The sequence below is a fragment of the Amborella trichopoda genome, chromosome 8, assembly GCF_054954075.1.
Source record: "Amborella trichopoda isolate Santa Cruz 75 chromosome 8, AtrichopodaSantaCruz75HAP2 v2.0, whole genome shotgun sequence".
Classification (NCBI taxonomy): Eukaryota; Viridiplantae; Streptophyta; class Magnoliopsida; order Amborellales; family Amborellaceae; genus Amborella; species Amborella trichopoda.
Window position 1 is genome coordinate 31,688,763 of NC_142343.1, and position 18,532 is coordinate 31,707,294.

At 36.4% G+C, this 18,532-nt stretch overlaps 1 protein-coding gene across 8 annotated transcripts; it reads left to right on the top strand.

The window, feature by feature from the left end:
* Nucleotides 1–999: 999 nt before the first annotated feature.
* Nucleotides 1,000–17,559, top strand: LOC18423604 (uncharacterized). Of its 8 annotated transcripts, none has more exons than XR_016061229.1 (18): nt 1,000–1,368; nt 2,729–2,798; nt 2,898–3,506; nt 3,667–3,852; nt 4,041–4,154; nt 4,803–4,861; nt 4,962–5,028; nt 5,225–5,276; nt 5,392–5,489; nt 6,560–6,643; nt 6,821–7,242; nt 8,343–8,404; nt 10,551–10,620; nt 13,195–13,275; nt 13,375–13,476; nt 13,683–13,816; nt 14,131–14,251; nt 17,007–17,559. XR_016061229.1 is itself a non-coding variant. In XM_006828204.4 (18 exons), exons 1-18 carry the CDS (start codon nt 1,325–1,327, stop codon nt 17,103–17,105), a joined length of 2,469 nt encoding a protein of 822 aa, XP_006828267.1. In that variant the 5' UTR covers nt 1,000–1,324; the 3' UTR covers nt 17,106–17,559. The 8 variants fall into 8 exon arrangements, 7 of the variants coding, with proteins under 7 accessions (XP_006828267.1, XP_088730598.1, XP_088730600.1 ...); XM_006828204.4 differs by having other exon boundaries at nt 5,392–5,484; XM_088874472.1 differs by lacking the exons at nt 1,000–1,368; nt 2,729–2,798 and having other exon boundaries at nt 2,930–3,506.
* Nucleotides 17,560–18,532: the final 973 nt, after the last annotated feature.

Below are 18,532 nucleotides of genomic sequence, written 5' to 3' on the forward strand. Positions count from 1 at the left end.
ATAATACGAGTTCGTAGCACTCTATTTAAAATGCACAAATAGTATCCATAGTTTTTCGTGTGTCGATTACTGATGCACAACATTTGTGTGATTGCCAACAATCTAAACCCTTATGCATTTGTGGATGAAATCTCATTACTGCTTAATGCCGCCTAATATTTCACATCTATAAATGCGTACACGCCCTATTTCAAAAATTAATTTTGATATTAATATTCATAAAACTTGGACTCACATTTCCATGTCTAGGTGATACAGTGTATCATGATATGACACGATATTTCATAGTTGATTACTAGTAGGCATAGTCGTAGGGCTGGTAGCAGGTTTATGATAGATAGTTGAGCTTAGTTTCAAGCTAGGTTTAGAGAGGCCTATGCCTAGTAGGCAAGAAAAATTTTCAGGCCAGACCCAAACTAACACTCGCCGAACCTGAAAATTTTAGAAATATTTATTACATATATGAAATATTTTGTTTCATACCTATATAAGTCCCAACCGAGGGGCACCTAATTTTTTTAGTTCAGGCTAAGTTTCGGCCTCGTTATTATAATAAATTCAGGCCAAGATTAGGTTAGACCCGACAACTCAATATTTAGTCCAAACTAAGTTGGGGCCTATTTTACACTACCTAGGCAGGAAGGCTCTGGCCAAGCCTGGCCGTGGCCGAGGCCAACCTGGCCCGATCCATCCCTAATCACTATTCCGTAATCACTACTCTCCCCAATTTTTAGTCCAAACTAAGTTGGGGCCAATTTTACACTACCTAGGCAGGAAGGCTCTGGCCCTGTGCCGAGGCCGACCTGGACCGACCCGATCCATCCCTAATCACTAATCGTAATCACTACTCTCCCTTGCATTAGCATAGCATGACGCCGGTCTACTAGTGCATGTCATAAATACAAGGGTAACATTTGGAAAATTTCAAATGAAGGAGGGCACTTCTTAAAGCGCATTGGCCCATGCTCCTTTTCTCTCTCTCCAAGTGCTATGATGCATACCCCCATGCCTCGATTCTCGTGAGGGTCCCCCAAAATCAGTATATTTCCTTCACTCTCACTCTCTCTCTCTCTCTAAAACCTTAGACTAGCATGTGATTTCACTCTCTCTCTCTCTCTCTCAAATTCCTTTTACTCGCAAGTAAACGTCGGATCTCTCTCTCTCTCCCTGCTAAAAGCTGCTTGCTCTCTCTAAACACTAGGATCTGGTGCCCTCAAATCCATCAAAGACTGGAGTTGCAGAGGAGAGCACGCCATGGATCGCCATGAAATGTGGTGATTATAACTGAAAATCTGGTGCTTCTTTGATGCCATAACCACTGGACATGAAGACCAAGGGTCTCCCTCTTGTCACACTCGAACACAAACGGTAAATCTAAAGCTAAAACTCTAAAGTTTATGTGCATTCATTTTAGATTACATCTGAGCCCAATTTTTGCTCTTGATCTGATATGCTAGAATCTTGTTTTTGAATGGTTCAAAATGGACCCCGATTTTCTCTCTCTACTGAAAAAGCCCGAAATTTGCCGTTGCTTCACAGTTTTATCGCGAAATGGCTTTCGATCCTGACGCGTGTTCCGTTGGAGACTTCATTTTTCGGAAGATCAGATTAATTTCCTCAAATTAGGGGTTTCCATGGATTTTTCTTGCCTGAATTCGCCTCTTTTTAGTACTTCTTTGATAAACATATAAATGATGGTGAAATGGAGAATTGTTCAGAGTAAATTTATTGTTTTTATTGGACTAGAAGCACAATGTGGTGTCTAGGGTTTACCTGCGTTCAATCCGGCACTAGTTGGGTTTCTAACATCTTTATTAGCCACCGGGGCTTCTTTTTTATCCATTTTCGAGATTTAGGGTTTTCACATGGTTTATTGATCGCGATTTTACTTGTTAATTTTGGATTGCTAAGGCTCATTCATGTCTTGGACCTCCGTTACGACAGAGGAATTCTCAAGTAGTTGATCCATCGACCTTGTTGCATGAAACAATCAATCTATTGATAATTGGGTTTTGTGATTGACTTTTTGTTTCAACATAGATGCTCTGCTGAGCATTTTAGTACCGAGAGTATGTTGAACAATTTAAGGCGTACTGGATTCCGGTTTTGCTTGGGTTTGTGGGTCCTTTGTGATACTTCGTAATGAGGGATTGTCTGGATTGTGTTTTACTCTGATCGAGTATGGAGGCAATCTATTGTCATGGAAGAATTGGTTTGCTTATTCTTGGATGGTGTCTCCTTTGTGATTCATTCTCATTGAAATAGATTTCTGATGGAAACCGGATGCAAGTATGAGTAATGATCGGTATGCTTTTTTTACTGTCTCATCTTATTTATGAAATTATGGTTTGCGAATTTTTTGTTAAACAATAAGGAAGAAATTGGGGTTTGAAGTTGCAGAATCTTGATATGATTCTGGATTTTGACGCTCTTGTTATAGTTATATGACTTTCATTGTGGATACTCATTTGTTGGTTCCATATGCCCAGTAATATTATATGATTGCAAAAAACTTCCAGATGAATGAGAGACAGTAATTTATACAATTTCTAAACATTTACAGATGAATAAAACACTTCTGGTCATTGTTCATTCCTTGCTTGTTTCATTTGCCAACCTGTTTGGAAATTAAATAACTTTCCATTGTAGAAGTGATTTAATGTGTGTGGGTTTACCAAAGAGCTATCTTTTTCTCACCTTTGAAAGATGTGGTCTGCAATGTTAACAGGGATGCATATGGGTTCACCGTGCGGCCACAACACTTGCAGAGATATCGTGAGTATGCAAACATTTACAAGGTATGCTTCTTGGTCCCCCATTTTTAGCCACCGAAACACCTCGTGAATTCTCTTTGTTTCTTTTGTGTGTTTTTGGCTAAACCTGATTTATGACTCTAGGAAGAAGAGGAAGAAAGGTCAGAAAGATGGAAGGACTTTCTAGAAACACATACACACTCTTCTCACAACCTAGTTAATGAATCTTCACCTAAGGACGATTCAAGGGTTCCCAATCAAGTAGTGGAGCAGGAGTCAGGAAGTGCTCAGGTTGAAGAAGATGAATCCAGTGTTAATTTTGCCAAAAATGTTGATGAAAGAGAGGCTGTAACAAAGGAAATAAGAACCCATAAGGCCCAAATATGGACTGATATAAGACCTTCACTTGGGGCCATCGAACATATGTTGAGTTTTCGTGTTAAGAAGCGAAAATCCCTGTCTAGGTCTGGAACTGATGTTGGCATTGGAAATCATCTTCCTACCATTGAAGAGACAAGGCCTTCTAAGCCATCAAAGGCTTATGCAGGGGTTTCTGAGGAGGACTCAGATGATGAATTCTATGATGTGGAGAGATCAGATCCAGTTCAAGATGCCCCTTCCAGTGATATTATAAACTCTGATTTGGCTGCTGAGTCAGGTGGTAATGGACCTCAGTTGGAGCCTATTTCTCATTGGAGAGAAGAGCTTGAATGTCTTGTTCGCGGAGGAGTACCCATGGCTCTTAGGGGTGAGGTAAATAGTTAGTTGTTTATAATATTGCCTTGGTTTAGTTATCTAATTATATGAAGAAGGCTGTTTGTTTTGTTGTTTTGGTTGACTAAATAGAGGCTTTGCAATCTGCATGGACTTGTGTTATATTTTTTGACTTCACTAATACAGTTTTTTATTGTAGTTATGGCAAGCTTTCGTGGGTGTGAGGGTACGCAGGATAGAGGGATACTATGGTCAACTGCTTGCTCCAGAGGGTATTGAGGGTGAGGAAACGGATAGTGGCAATTCCCAGTCGGATAATTCCACTAAAGCATCAACCCAACTGCATGCAAAACCCCCAGAAAAATGGAAGGGGCAGATCGAAAAGGTCCCTAAATGGGCCAACTGTGAATCCTAGATCCATTTTTACATTATTTAGCAACATGGTGTTTGTTTTCTTTTTCTTTTAATTCATAGTAACAGTATTAGTATTTTTTTGTGACAAAAAGTAACAAGAGAAAATATGTTATCTGAGGAGATGCTCGGACTTACTTTATTTTATTTGTTGGTCACTAGGATCTGCCTCGGACATTTCCAGGCCACCCTGCCTTGGATGAAGATGGTCGTAATGCCCTCAGGCGTCTGCTTACTGCATATGCACGGCATAATCCATCCGTTGGTTACTGTCAGGTATTTCAATTTCTTGACCCCTCCATGTCTGAACTGATTCCTTACTCAATGGGCTTGGGGTAGCTCACAATCTTCAATATTCCCTTTTTCATTATCAATTGCATTTTGAATGTTTATACATTCTAGGTAAAATATCAAAAAATATACCTTTTTTTAGATTATTAGAAATAAGCCCCAAAGTTTTCAAAACCTCATCCATACCCCTTTTCTCCACTGTTTACATTTTTTTGACAAAAATACCCTCTTCGCGGTAATCTTAGATCTGTGAAGGCATCACATTTGACCCAAAACCCAAAACCGTAGACCATCACGGTTCTTGGTAGACCGTGATGCCTTCACGGATCCTAAGACTACCGTGAAGGGTATTTTCATAAAAAAAAATGCAAACAGTGAAGAAAAGGGATATGGATGAGGGTTTGGAAAATTTGCAGTTTATTTCTAATAATCTGAAAAAAATGTATATTCTTTGCTAATTTCCGTACATTCTATGTGCTGGCCTATATTCATGTAGGGTTTGATAGATGAGATGTAACTAGGAAATATAAGTACAAAAAAAAAGTTGTCTATAACATAAAAAGAGAACATACTTGATGCATATTTTTTCCATTATTGGATAACAGAGCTCAAAAATGGTTTATGTTGATGCAGGCCATGAATTTTTTTGCTGGCTTACTCCTTCTGTTGATGCCCGAGGAAAATGCTTTTTGGTAGGTGTGCATCATTTGTTGCTAGAATGCATATGGTTTGCTGATACAATCTTATGCGGATTTTTGCTCATATTGGGTCCTAAACTTTCATAATCTTCAGGACTTTGGTGGGCATCATTGATGATTACTTTGATGGATATTATTCAGAAGAGATGATTGAGTCCCAGGTTGGTTCTTATTTGCTTTCATTTTATCACGAACAACTGCAAGTATCTTATCTCGACCTCTTAAGTCTCAATATATCAGATGCTATTATTATTTTTTCTTAATTTGTTTTTCTGAAGATTGGTACTTAGAGATGTGCTGAATATCTTAACCATTTGAAGATTTTTAATGTGCAGTTTTTCTTCCCTGTGGTTTCAGGTTGACCAGCTTGTTTATGAGGAGTTAGTTAGAGAGCGATTTCCCAAACTGGGTTAGCTTAATGTCGCTATATATACTCAATTTTGTGCCCTTCAATTTGTGCCTATCATTATCTCTTTACATGGCAATTTAACCAATTTTGTTACTTCTTTTCTGTTTCTCTGCAGTTAGTCATCTGGACTATTTGGGAGTGCAGGTTGCATGGGTCACTGGACCCTGGTTTCTCTCAATTTTTGTGAATATGCTGCCTTGGGAAAGTGGTCAGGTTTTATTTAATATCATGTGACGAGTTTCCTTTTTTGTTTATGGCGGCTGAGTTTCATCAATATTACAATCATTCGTATCAACTACCTGTGGTTTGACACCATAGATAATTGGAATGTCTTTGTAATATTTAGGTTGTTTGTAACTCAGCTGCCATTCGCAATAGAAATGGAGTCATGAAGACTTTCATGTTTTAGATAGTTAAGGTAATGAAAACTTTTGAAATATTTAAAGAACAATTGTTTCATGTGGGCTGGACCACATTTCTACAATATGCGGTCTAGAGATATAAAGCATCTATCTTAAAGATGGACGCAAACAAGTGGTCCATCTAAAAATAATTGTAGCTAACGATCCAAATGTTTTCTTAATATAATTATTATTTTTAGTTTTCAATTTTTTTTTTTCATATTAAAGATTATATATATTCTATGTTAAAGATTATATATATTCTACAAATTATGATCAAATTATATTTAAAAAATATATTTATTGCCAAGCCCACATTTCTATAATATGCGGGCTTGCCGCATGCTAACAGTGTCCATATTTAAACTTAAAAAAAAAAAACTTTTGAAATATTTACTGAAATATGACTTAGCACCCCAAGAAATTTAGAAATGCTCATGATAATAATTAAACAGGATTCGTGCTATGAGTTACTCCTCAATATGACCATGGCACTTGTAGTTAATTATTCATGTCACACAAACCTTGAATGAATTATTCTTATCCTTCAAGTCTTTCTTCAAATCATTGATTAACTTCCCAAAAGTTCTCAATATAGGATGCTAGTTAGTGAATGTTTATATGGAATTTCTGTGGTACGTATTTGTCTTAGGATATCTTTTGATGAAATTCGCCCATATTCAGGCACACATTGGTATTTTGGAAAAACATGAAATGTTGTGGGGAACTCAACAATTTTTTGCCATCTTGTTTCAGAAACCTCTCCTTAGCCTTGAGCTTGTTTTTATCACCCTAGTTGCATATGTAGAAAAGTTTCAAGTGGTTTAAAATTCATTTTTGTTGCATTTTCTTTAGTTTCCTGATGGCTTTCCTTAATTACAGTTCTGCGGGTTTGGGATGTGCTTCTGTTCGATGGAAATCGGGTTATGCTCTTTCGTACTGCCCTTGCCATAATGGAGTTATATGGTATTGGGATACTATTCTTACATTTGTTTATGGTAGTACTGATTACATAATGACTTCTATGTAACTTAGAATAACATATATAATGAAAGCATTATATTATTTGGACACTTTAGCTGAATTCTTCGGAGGCTCATAATTCTTTTGGTGGCAAATGATTAAAACACATATTACCTGTAGGTCCTGCGCTGGTCACTACAAAGGATGCTGGAGATGCTGTCACTTTGCTGCAGTCTCTTGCTGGTTCAACCTTCGATAGCAGCCAACTTGTGCTGACTGCTTGTATGGGTTACCAAGCAGTAACGGAGGAAAAATTACGAGATTTACTGATAAAACATCGGCCTGAGGTGATGGCAGCTATTGATGAACGTTCCAAGGAGCTTGGCAATTGGAGGGTTTCACAGGGCCTTGCAACTAAACTGTATAGTTTCAAACGTGACCCTGGGTCATTACGAGCTGAGTCTGCCCCTAAAGAAGGGTTGGGTGATATGCACATCAATGGGGATATGTGCCTGGTGGATTCTGCTACGAGAGATTTGGATGAGTTGATTAATGGTCTAAATGGTGATGATTCAAGTTCTGTTCCAGACCTTCAAGAGCAGGTACCATCTTCTCATGATATTGTTAAGCTTACATGTATTCCATTGCAAGTAAAAAATGTGCAGCATTATGTTGGATTTTTTCTTACTATGTTGTCCAAGTTCCTTCAAAATGCCTTTGTTTGGTGTCCATGTTTGTAAGCATTACCATGCCTTTTCGTTTATAGTTGGAATGTTGAATGGGTGAAAGAACCACATGCATCTAGCCATATGGTTTTATATCAAGGTTTCAGAAATGGCCGATTTCGGTCCGGAACGTATGTACTTAAGTTGATTCTCGTACAGGATCGGGAATAACTAACTCACCCTGTCATATCCGAGAACCAGGCGATTCTAATTGTGAATTGCCAACTTGGATTGGGCGAACTGCGTGGTTCCCTTAACATTTGATTTTTAATGTCAATTTTTTTATTTTTCAATACTTCAGTATTTTTCTGACCTTGGAGAAATGGTCAATCTGGATCAGTAAAGGCTGATTGAACACCCAATTCCAGGTCTTAAAACACTGGTATATTATATGAAATTCAAGTTTGAGAGGGTAGGCTTTCTGATGAATGGGTACAATAAATACAGATTCATAACTCCCTACATCTCTATGGTTTTCTATATCTAGAGACGACTCTTATCTTATCGGCCTATTAACATACAGGCTTGCAAAGGAACCCTCTGTTATTTCAGTTCTACAGGGTATGTCGTAAGGAGGTATTTTGTGTGGGATACCCAGGTGGGATGTCAATCTTTGATTCTTTGGAATAACCTGGAATGCCTCTATCCTCCACTTCCATCTCTGTCTTTTACACCCTATGTATATTATGTGGCATGCATACTTCTTTTAGTAGTGGACGATAAATTTTGGTTGTCGGTGTTTACGAAGTATAAATGTTTTTATTGGATTTCCTTAGTTCAATGCTCATTAACATATGCTGTGATGAAGTCCATTAACTTGTGGAACATGATAGTTATACAGAATGCCATTGGATTTCCTTGGTACTGTGTTCATTCATATATGCTGTGATGAGGTCCATTAACTTGTGGAACATGTCAGTGTCCTGATTTTAGTCCCGACTGTTTGAATTTCTGAGGGAAAGCATTTTGATGTGCAGGTAGTGTGGCTAAAGGTTGAACTATGCAAGTTGTTGGAGGAGAAACGGTCCGCCATCCTCAGGTGGGTGACTTTATCTTCACTTAATTAGATTAATATACTCTCAAGATTAGTTGTCCTGCATTTATAATCGAGCATCTAATGCAAATTTGTCTTCAAGTTTAATATGGAGTTTGTTGGATATGTTTAATTGAAAATATCTTGGTAGCTTAAGGAGTGTAATCCTTAGTTCAAACTAGTATTTCTAGAAAATAAATTTTACTGAAGTTCCTATTTAAGTAAATCCCTTCCACTATATATCTTCAGGATGGTTCTGGAATTAATGAAAGTGATGCCTTATTAGCTGGTAAAAAGATAGATGCTTAATAATTGGTTATGGTGATCTATACAAGACATTCACATATTCATAATGGCCATATGTCTTTTGCATCTCGCAATCTCTGTTATTTGACTTTTATGCTCGTCATTGGAATGTATTATCATTTATTACATCTATTATTGTTTTTTCTCTTACATATTTTTGTCTTCCCACAATCCTTGCAGTATTGACAAAAAGAAAGCTGGACCTTTTTTTCTAGAGTTTACTCTGATTGAGCTTCTGAAACTGTACTCTGTGCCGATATTGTTTTCTCCATAAAAATGCCAACCAATTTGATCGTGTTTGGAACTTAGATATCTTCATAGTTGCACTAAGATTTGGATTCACCCAAGTTGTCTTGGCTTGATGAGAAGCTGAGCAACAAGTTTATGCAAGTAGCTTCTTCGAGAGACTTGGTAACACATATAAGATTACAGAAAACTCTTGACCAACTCATTTGACTCAGGTGGCCCTTTTCTTCCTTAGGCAATACCCCAAATTTCCCAGGTGCTGCTTTGAGTTCTTTGTTTAATTGAAGGTTGGACCATGGATAATGTGTGGTGCTGCTCTAAAATAAAAAAGGTACTTTAATTCTAGGTCGAGCTAGCAATAAATCTCATGCTGTGGTGAAATTAAAAGATCATGCTGTGGTGAAATTAAAAGATCATTCTTTCAGAAAAATATCATTACTGCTTTAAAAGTTCTCTCTTCCTTTTGAGTTTCAATACATGTTACACTTTGTGGCATTTGCCTTGATCCCTTGTTTTAATTGTTTGGAAACTCTGGTTGAGTACTTGGGACTCAGGTTCAACCCCATGTTCAAAAAAACATCGACTCATTAGATTATTATACAACATGAAAAATTAAAATCACGAATATAAAAAACATATAAACCATATATAAAAGAATTTTTTACAGATAAAAATGAAATTTACCCAAAGTTTCGAGGCCAATTCCAATCTATGTGCTCGGCACGAATTGTTGCGTCCAATCCTTGTCAAAGCTTTCTCAGATACCTAAGATTGAAGGCCCAAATTAGGTTTGGGTTTTGACTTCGGATCTAGTTGATCCAAGATTTTGAAAATTTGGGGTGAATAATAAATCCAAAATAAATCTCGCAAATCAGAGATTTTTCTTGTTTCTTTGTGAGAAATAAGTCTATTATTTGACACGAAACCCCAAAACAGGCTTAGAGAAGGATTTTCATCGGGGATCAACCAACCGCTGCAAAAACATTGCAGCATTTCTTTGATATTTCAAATCCATAAAAACTGATGATTTTTCTCAAATCTTTTCTAGTTGATAGATCATGCAAATGACCAGTTTTGGGCGGGGGATGATTTCTGTCACCGTTTATATTCTGAGTTTTTGTTTCAAGTGACTTACTGAGTCACTCTAAAACTCAGCGAGTTTTGTTCAGGTGAATCGCAACATTAACTTGCGCACAAACTGTAAGCTTATGATATACCCTCCTGAGTTGGATGATTACAGGTTCAGCACCCTGCCAAGCCCTAGCATCTCGGGCTAGTTTGTGTGGACCTGCTTGAGTTTGCTAATGCAGTGATTTACAGTTTTGTTCCTTAGGCATGGGCTTAGTGGTAGATATATTGATTTGTTCCAGAAATGACTAATCATGCTGATCCGCCCTTTTTCTTTATCATGTTATAAATACTTTCTCTTTTGGGGAGGAAATAGTGAGCAACTTTTTCATATTATAAATCTTAAGCACCTCACTCAAGAGTCTTTTTGCTTGGTACTTTTTGTTCATTACAGTGCTTTTGTGTGGCATTGTTAGATGTTGCTCACATCATGGGCTTAAGTTTTCTATTTGGGGCTATTTGTACTTGACAGGGCTGAAGAGTTGGAGACCGCACTGATGGAAATGGTGAAGCAGGATAACAGGCGTCTTCTTAGTGCAAAGGTATGTCCATGAATTTAGACCTGCTACGGTGCCTTTTTCTCTTTTTTGTATTGGCTGTTAAAATTCCTTGCGTAGAAAGAAAACAAGTTGCTTTTGGCGCTCTTAATTACTGAATTCCTAACGAATTCATTTCTTTTTACTTTTCGCCCCTTTGTGGGCTTTCTCTGTGTGACCATTTCGCTCACCTCCTTTTGTAACCCTATGCTTATGAATATTAATATAGTGAATTTCTCTCAAAAAGAACGAATTCATTTCTTTTGTGGGTTAAATAGTCGTAATTATTTAAAGTATATATGCAGTTTTTTTAGTTTTCTTAGATATAAACTATAGAGATATGATTATCATCTCTTTTGTTCACTCAAAATACTTTTTACAAGGACTAGAACTCTTGATGACTATATAAATAGAAACTCTCCCCCCATTCTCTATCTTTGATGAGCGCCATTGGTTTTCCTTGTCATAGGTTTCCTTACCAATGGTGATGGTTTGTCATAGACCCTTGTTTATGTTGCAATCAGGCATTCTGCTAATTAAATTACTGTACTTTTGGTTTGCAGATATGATTACAAGTTAATGGTAAGGCTTGTCAGATGAAGATTATGATTATATCATCATTTTCCTAGAACATGAGATTCATTTTCTCCTATAGAGGCATCATTGTTACTGAACAACATTATGACACAGCTTATTTCTGGGGCTGTCCATCTTTTTGATAATAGGATAATTGTGCACCACCACGCCCAATGTTTAGTAGTCAGCATATGATAGTGATCTTCCAAATTTGTCTGCAAGTATATACTTCTTCGGTGGACTTCTATATCTAGCTATTACTTGTCCAAACATATCTTTTGCAGTCTAAATATTCATTTTCTCCTATAGATGCATCATTGTTACTGAACAATGTTGTGAAACAGCTTATTTCTGGGGCTGTCCATCTTTTAGATAATAGGATGATTGTGCACCACCACACTCAATGTTTAGTAGTCAGCATATGATAGTGATCTTCCAAATTTGTCTGCAAGTATGTGCTTCTTTGGCAGACTTCTATAACTAGCCATTACTTGTCCAAACATATCATTTGCAGTCTAAGGATTCAGTTTTACACTATCTTGGAACTTTACGTGGTTGTTCTTTTTAGTTGATACATTATACCACCAATTGGTGATGTATTTCATCATCCTTCTGTGACGTCTAACTGCTAGCTTTCTGTATTTGAAATTTCATCCTGTGAAGCCTGTACAGATAATGGCAGCCTATGACTAAATTCTATTTTTTTTGTCAATGTCTCTTATATGTTGGCATTTGGCAAAGTAGAAAGCAGTACACTGGGTCTAAGTCGAATGAAGAGGCAGAGTCTGTGGTGGTCCATTACCGACAATGAGATGTTGTTTTAGGTGCTACAATCATATAATACAGAGTTCATCTCTTGCCCATTTCCTACGAGATGACATGAGTGATATTTTGTATTGCTTCTAATCATTTGTTCCATGATGTGGAGAAGCTCATTGACATGGACTGCCACTTCTATTACTTGTTGAGGTTAAGTAGTAAATTTGTTTTGCCAAGATATTGACTGAGATGGATATAATTATTGAGTGAGAAAACCAAGGCCTTGTCTGGATGTGCATGTGAGCCGGCACATAAGGCAGGGTTGTCTGCAATGGATGCAAATGCTTTTTTGAGAGAAACGGCTGAATTACCAATACGTGTTATCTTTTGGACACAAAAATGGCCGAACATTCTTGATGTTGGTGACAAAAAGCACAGCATCAAACGGCTTTAGCTTATATGACCACCGAGTTAGGGATTAGGTCTCGGGTTAATTGGTTAGCTGTTGACCTATGCAATGCTATTTCCTGGGTAAAATTCCTGCTGCTGACTTATCCAATAAATATAGAGAAATTTTATGAAAATTCACCTAATTTATCAACTATTTAACATTTGAACCTTTTTCAAGTATTCCAACTCATGGTCATGTGTATTTTGATGGGAGTTTTGGCATTAAATCAAAAGATCTGGTTAATTTTATAATAGTACATCTCTAAGGTGCATTAGGATAAATTTCCCAAAAATATATGACCACCAAGTCAATTTACACGCATCTAGGCAAGACCTGAGACTTCCTTTCAGTCCTTTGAGTGTTGATGAGCACTTTTGTGCCTGTAGACATGTAATAGTACTGTTGTTCTTTATGATCACAAGGGTATTGAGCTCATTCCTGCTCTTGGTATATACACTTCTATTGAGGCTGTTTAGTGAATGAAGCACATAATTTGTTTTGACTTCACAATATTAAGTTATGGTCTTATTTTTTTATAGTTCTAGAAACAGTTTTGATTGTGTTTATGGAATCAAGAAACTGTAATGTAATCGTCCTTGGTTACAGAATAGAGTTTTGATTTCAAATTGTCTAATATATTAATCTTGAAAGGAACAGGTCAATTTATTTATTGCTTCGCTTGTTTTTTATGTTCTTGTGATATAGTGACCTATTTTCAATACTCATTTTTGATACACACATGGACGACCTAATTCCTCTTTTGAACCCCTTATTCAATATCAATCAATCTATAGGTCGAGCAGTTGGAGCAAGAGGTGGCGGAGTTGAGGCAAGCTCTTGCCGACAAGCAGGAACAAGAGCATGCTATGATTCAGGTTTAATGCTTATCTTCATATTCTGCATAGGTTTTCTAGCTTGCTTCTTTTCCTTCATGCTAATTGTCTACTGACTTATGTTCATGTACAACCAATTAGGTCTTGATGAGAGTAGAGCAAGAACAGAGGGTAACTGAAGATGCTCGAAGATTTGCAGAGCAAGATGCAGCTGCCCAAAGATACGCTGCTAATGTGCTTCAGGTACTTTCTTCTCCTCCTAACAATTGTGCTTAATGGTTTCCCACCAACCAAAGAAAATGAGCTCCATTTATTGTTTCTCAGTATGGTCTCACCTATGTTACTGAGATCAAATTAATTTCCCTAGAGTTTTATTCCTGATCAGCTTTGTGAAAACCTTCAAGGCCATGCGTGACTCCTTATTTGCTGCTTTTTGTTCTTTCATACAGGAAAAGTATGAAGAGGCCATGGCTTCCCTCGCACAAATGGAAAAGAGGGTGGTCATGGCAGAAAGCATGTTGGAGGCCACATTGCAATATCAATCCAGCCAAGTAAAAGCACAAATACCATCTCCATCTCCAAGGTACTTCTGTCTCTTTTCTTTTACCAGAACTTGAAACCAATGTAACTGTGCATCCTGTACTTATATTTTCATGCACACCTCTTTTTTAATTTTCCATGGATAGGCACTAGTTGGGTTTACACTGTTTACATGGTTTTACTAGCATGCCATAGTTTTCTCTGTAAATGGTTCCATTCCATTGTAAAAGTGGAGAGAAGATGATCAAACTTTAATCCATGAAATTGATTTACACATTAGATTCCATTGAAGATCGTTAGGATTTTCAAAATTATATAGTATATACCATGTCTAACATTAAATTTATGATCGTACAGATCTGCCTCTCAGGAAACCACACCGTTGAGGACTAGTCACGAAACCATGCAAGAAATCCCTGCTAGAAAACCGGGTTTGCTATCAAGACCCTTTGGACTCGGGTGGCGTGAGAGAAATAAGGTAAAACATTCTGCGATCTCTCAAATAATTTTTATGAGGAATTCAAAGAAATTGATTTTCATAGCATGAGGAGAGTGGCCGTTGGCTTAATTAAGTAATAGACATATTGGCCATTACCTTGACATTTTAGAAATGGTCGAAGTATTTGATTATGAGGGCATATCCTGTAGAGAAAACTAGATCCCTCGCTCATGAAAGCGTTGTTGGGAGTGACCACGAACAACTTGGCGCTATGTACAACTGCAAATTCCAACACTGTTTTCCTTGAATAAAAACCTTCTACTATTCTGGATAATGCAAATTCCAACCACTTGTCCAAGAATGGATACCCATACTTTACACCAATGGTTTAAAAAATGGATCGGTGCTCCGGATTGGGCACCTCAAAAACCCATCCGGATCAGTGAATCGGTGATCCGGATCGGGAATCGGCTGAATCGGTCGAATTAAGCTTTAAAAAAAATCCAAAAAAATTATTAAAATTCATTATAAATGTTGTTTTTTAGAAATGCAATAAGAAATGTACGTACTACATTATTAACTTTCATTTTTTTCATCAATTTACGAATATTGAGATGTTATTTCCCTGTATGAACTTATATTAACCATTAAATTTGCATCACACAAAAAAAAAATCATAGAATTATATGGATGAAGTATATAATCATACATGGACTACAAAAAAAAATGGATTAAATCGATGAAAAATGGCCACTAAAATCTTAAATTGGTAGAAAACCCTAATCCGTTAAAAAAACCCAAATTATTACAATTTAACTAACTATAATCCAAAATTATTACAACCTAACTATAATATTATATACTGAAATTAAAATTGTTGGTTTACATTTATAATTATTTTATTATACAACTAATAACAAATCCAAAATATCTTATAGTATCATAAAATATATTATTGATAATTGTAAGAAAAATAGTACATTACATGATTTATAATGTAAATAAATTAATAAATAAAATAAAAGATTTGGTTATTAATGTAGAAATTATTAGAATGCGTATCAATTTTTGAAATAACACTTTAATCTTTAAAAAATTTAATTTTTTAGGTTTTTAGAATAAATTTAGTGGAAGAGATTTTTAATAGAGAGAGATTTCAAATGGTCTTATTGTATGATTCCTATCTTTAAATTAATATTCCTAAATTTATGTTAAAGATCACCATGTTAATAAAAATAAAAAATATAATTACATCATTTATTCTTAGGTTGTATTAAGAAATATTTGTTGTATTAATAAATGCCTTTTATTTTTGTGGACAATAAATATTTGTTGTATTACCTTTTTTTTTTACACTAGGAAAATATGATACTTGTATTACTTTTTATTTATTTTTTGACAAAAAAAATAATATGTTGTACTAAATTTTTTTTTTGTTGTATTACCTTTTGTTTTATTTTTGGCAAAAAATATCTGTTATATTACTTTTTCTTTTCTTTTTTTGACAACAAAAATAAAAATATGTTGTATTATTTTTTTAATAAGAAATGCTTGTATTACCTTTTATTTTTTATTTTTTTCTTTTATTTTTTTTTGCAACACTATTTTTTCCTTCTATAATTTAAAAAAAATAAAAATAAAGCTCTAAATGGCGCACAGGGGGTTTCGAACTTGAGACACGTATGCTGAAATCAAGAGAGCTAACCAACTGCACCACATCGTTGCATGATGCTTTTCCTTCCATAATAAATGTATATATTAGATTACCGCCTCAACTCTTATATTAGTCCCACATCGAAGGACAAGTGTAAGATGTTGCTCTATAAATAGCTGTGGAATAGAATGCATTGTGTGCGCATGAAAGCACAGGGGCGAGGTACCATGCGAAGTTGCATTTCGGTAGGCGTGAGGTTCTGCCACGTGTAAGCTGTGCTACGTGTTGCTCCCCTGGGCTGCCATGTGTCCACTTGCCCGATTTACTTTTGCAAATCGCCGCCATGTGTCCACTCGCCCAATTTACTGTTGCAAATCGCCGCCACATGTCCACTCGCCCAATTTACTGTTGCAAATCACCGAAAACCGGCGAGTCTAGACCGATTTACTGTTGCAAATCGCCAAGAAGAACGGGCGAGTCTAGACCGATTTACTGTTTCAAATTGCCGAAAATAGACTGATTTACTGTTGCAAATCGCCGAGAACTGGCAATTCCTCTCTAGACTCACTCGATTTCCGATATTGCGCAGGAATCAGCACGGGGGTGCTGATTCCCGTGTCGACCCAGCCAATTCCAGGTTGACTCGCCGACTTTTAAATCCCTGCTTTACACCATTCTGCATAATGCAAATTTGTACACATACTGAAGAAATAAATTCCATGCTGTCTTCTATGCACCATAAGTTTGTAGTCTGACAACAATCCAGTGGATTACAGTACTCCTTCCGTGATATCCATTGATGGCAACAAGACTTAATATCCATTGTCAGCAACAAGACTTACATTTGCAACTGTTTGACAAAGGGTATTAATTTGCTGGGGACTTCAAATGCATCATCTAGTGAAAAAATCTTTTTGTGCATTCTCATCCGAAGAGGGGCCAACATGGCCATTTTCTCTGGAAGAAAACCAGCAGCATTTTATAATTTCCTCGGACTGCCAAACATATTACTTTTTAATTTGCTGCACATTAAATCAATTAAGAATCATTTGTGAATAATTGTGGGTGCTTAAGATGTTTCTCCTATGTTGCCAAGTAGATTTCGCAAAATTGTGTTCCCAAATATCTCCTTTTTTTCAGGGAAAGCCAAGCAATACCGAGGAGCCTGGTGATGCTAAGACTCATGATGAGGAGCATCTCAACCCAGCAGTTCTTGAGAAAGACATTAATGGCCATTAAAGCTCAAGAAATTCCATGGATCCACAGTCACAAATCCCTGCCTAGTGGAGGTCGCTGAAAGAAGACTCTAAGAAGGTTGTGTACCGGACTTTGGCCCCCCTTTCCTGGTCCTTTTGTATACACATGAAGGGAGTACGAGTTCTCATGATTCCAACCTCTGTATATTTGGCTGAGCTGCCTTCGTATAAGTGGCACATATAGAGCTGTCATGCTAGTGTTTCCCATCATCACTTGTATTTTACTTGGAATAATGCAGAGAAGCTTGTGTTTAGCCCCATAAACAGGTGGTTTAAGCAGTCATTTTATGTCCCAAAAGAAGAGGGCTATTCAATGTTACAGGACAGGGACTTAACTATTCATTGCATAAACATGTCATTTGATTGTGTGATAGAGTTGTTACTACAGTCGGATTTTCTCTCTTTTGTTATACGAAATCACCTTTTCTCTTTCCTCATTTCGTTGTACGAAATTGCTTGGTTCTATCTGATTTCTCTTTTTAGGTGTGGTTGATGAATCTAGGAATGGAACTGGTTAAATTCTATTCCAGTAATTTCAGAGTGTAAAATGATATATTGAAGGCTTTTTAATGATTAAAGTTTAGGATACAGTCAAAACGCCATATGGTTCACCAACAGAATGTCATTATTGTCTCTTTACCTCCTTTACGAAATTTGGATTTATCCCATAAATTTCAACTTGCGATACTTTGCCTTTTGTGCCTAGGAGAGATTGTCAAATCTTGGTTGAAGTTGTCTAATAAGATTATGAGAACAAAGAAAATGGCTTAAGAATGGAAAAAAGGTATTCTGGTATTTATTTACAAGAACAAACAAGATGCGAATTGTAAGAAGTATTGAGGGATCAAACTTATGAGCTACATTTTGAAACCGTAAAAGTATTTGAACGACTACAACATAAAATGAGTGTTTCACAAAATTAGTTCGGTTTTATATAGGAAGGTCATTATTTTCCTACTTGAACAATTGATTGAGAAGTTAAAGGGAGAAGAGAAAAGACTTCCACATGGTTTTTATTGATTTAGGGAAGGCATATTATAAGGTAACTAGGAGTTAATATGGTGAATGTTGGAAAAGAAAGTAGCCTCTAGAAGACATATTGACATGGTGAAAGACATGCGCGACAGATCTCTAACTAGTGTGAGGGCAAATAGTGGAAAGAAGTGAGTTTTCAGTGACAACAGACCTACTTTAGGGGTTATTATTGATCTCTTATCTTTACATTTAGAATGATAAGTTAACTAGGCATTTACAAGATGAGGTATAATAGTGTATGTTGTTTGTATATGACAATTTTGATTGGTGAGACTAGAGAAGGCATCAACATGAAGTTAGAACTTTGAAGGATGGTCTAGAATCTTGTTTTAAAATTAACAAGATAAAACAAAATATATAAAATGCAAGTTTAAT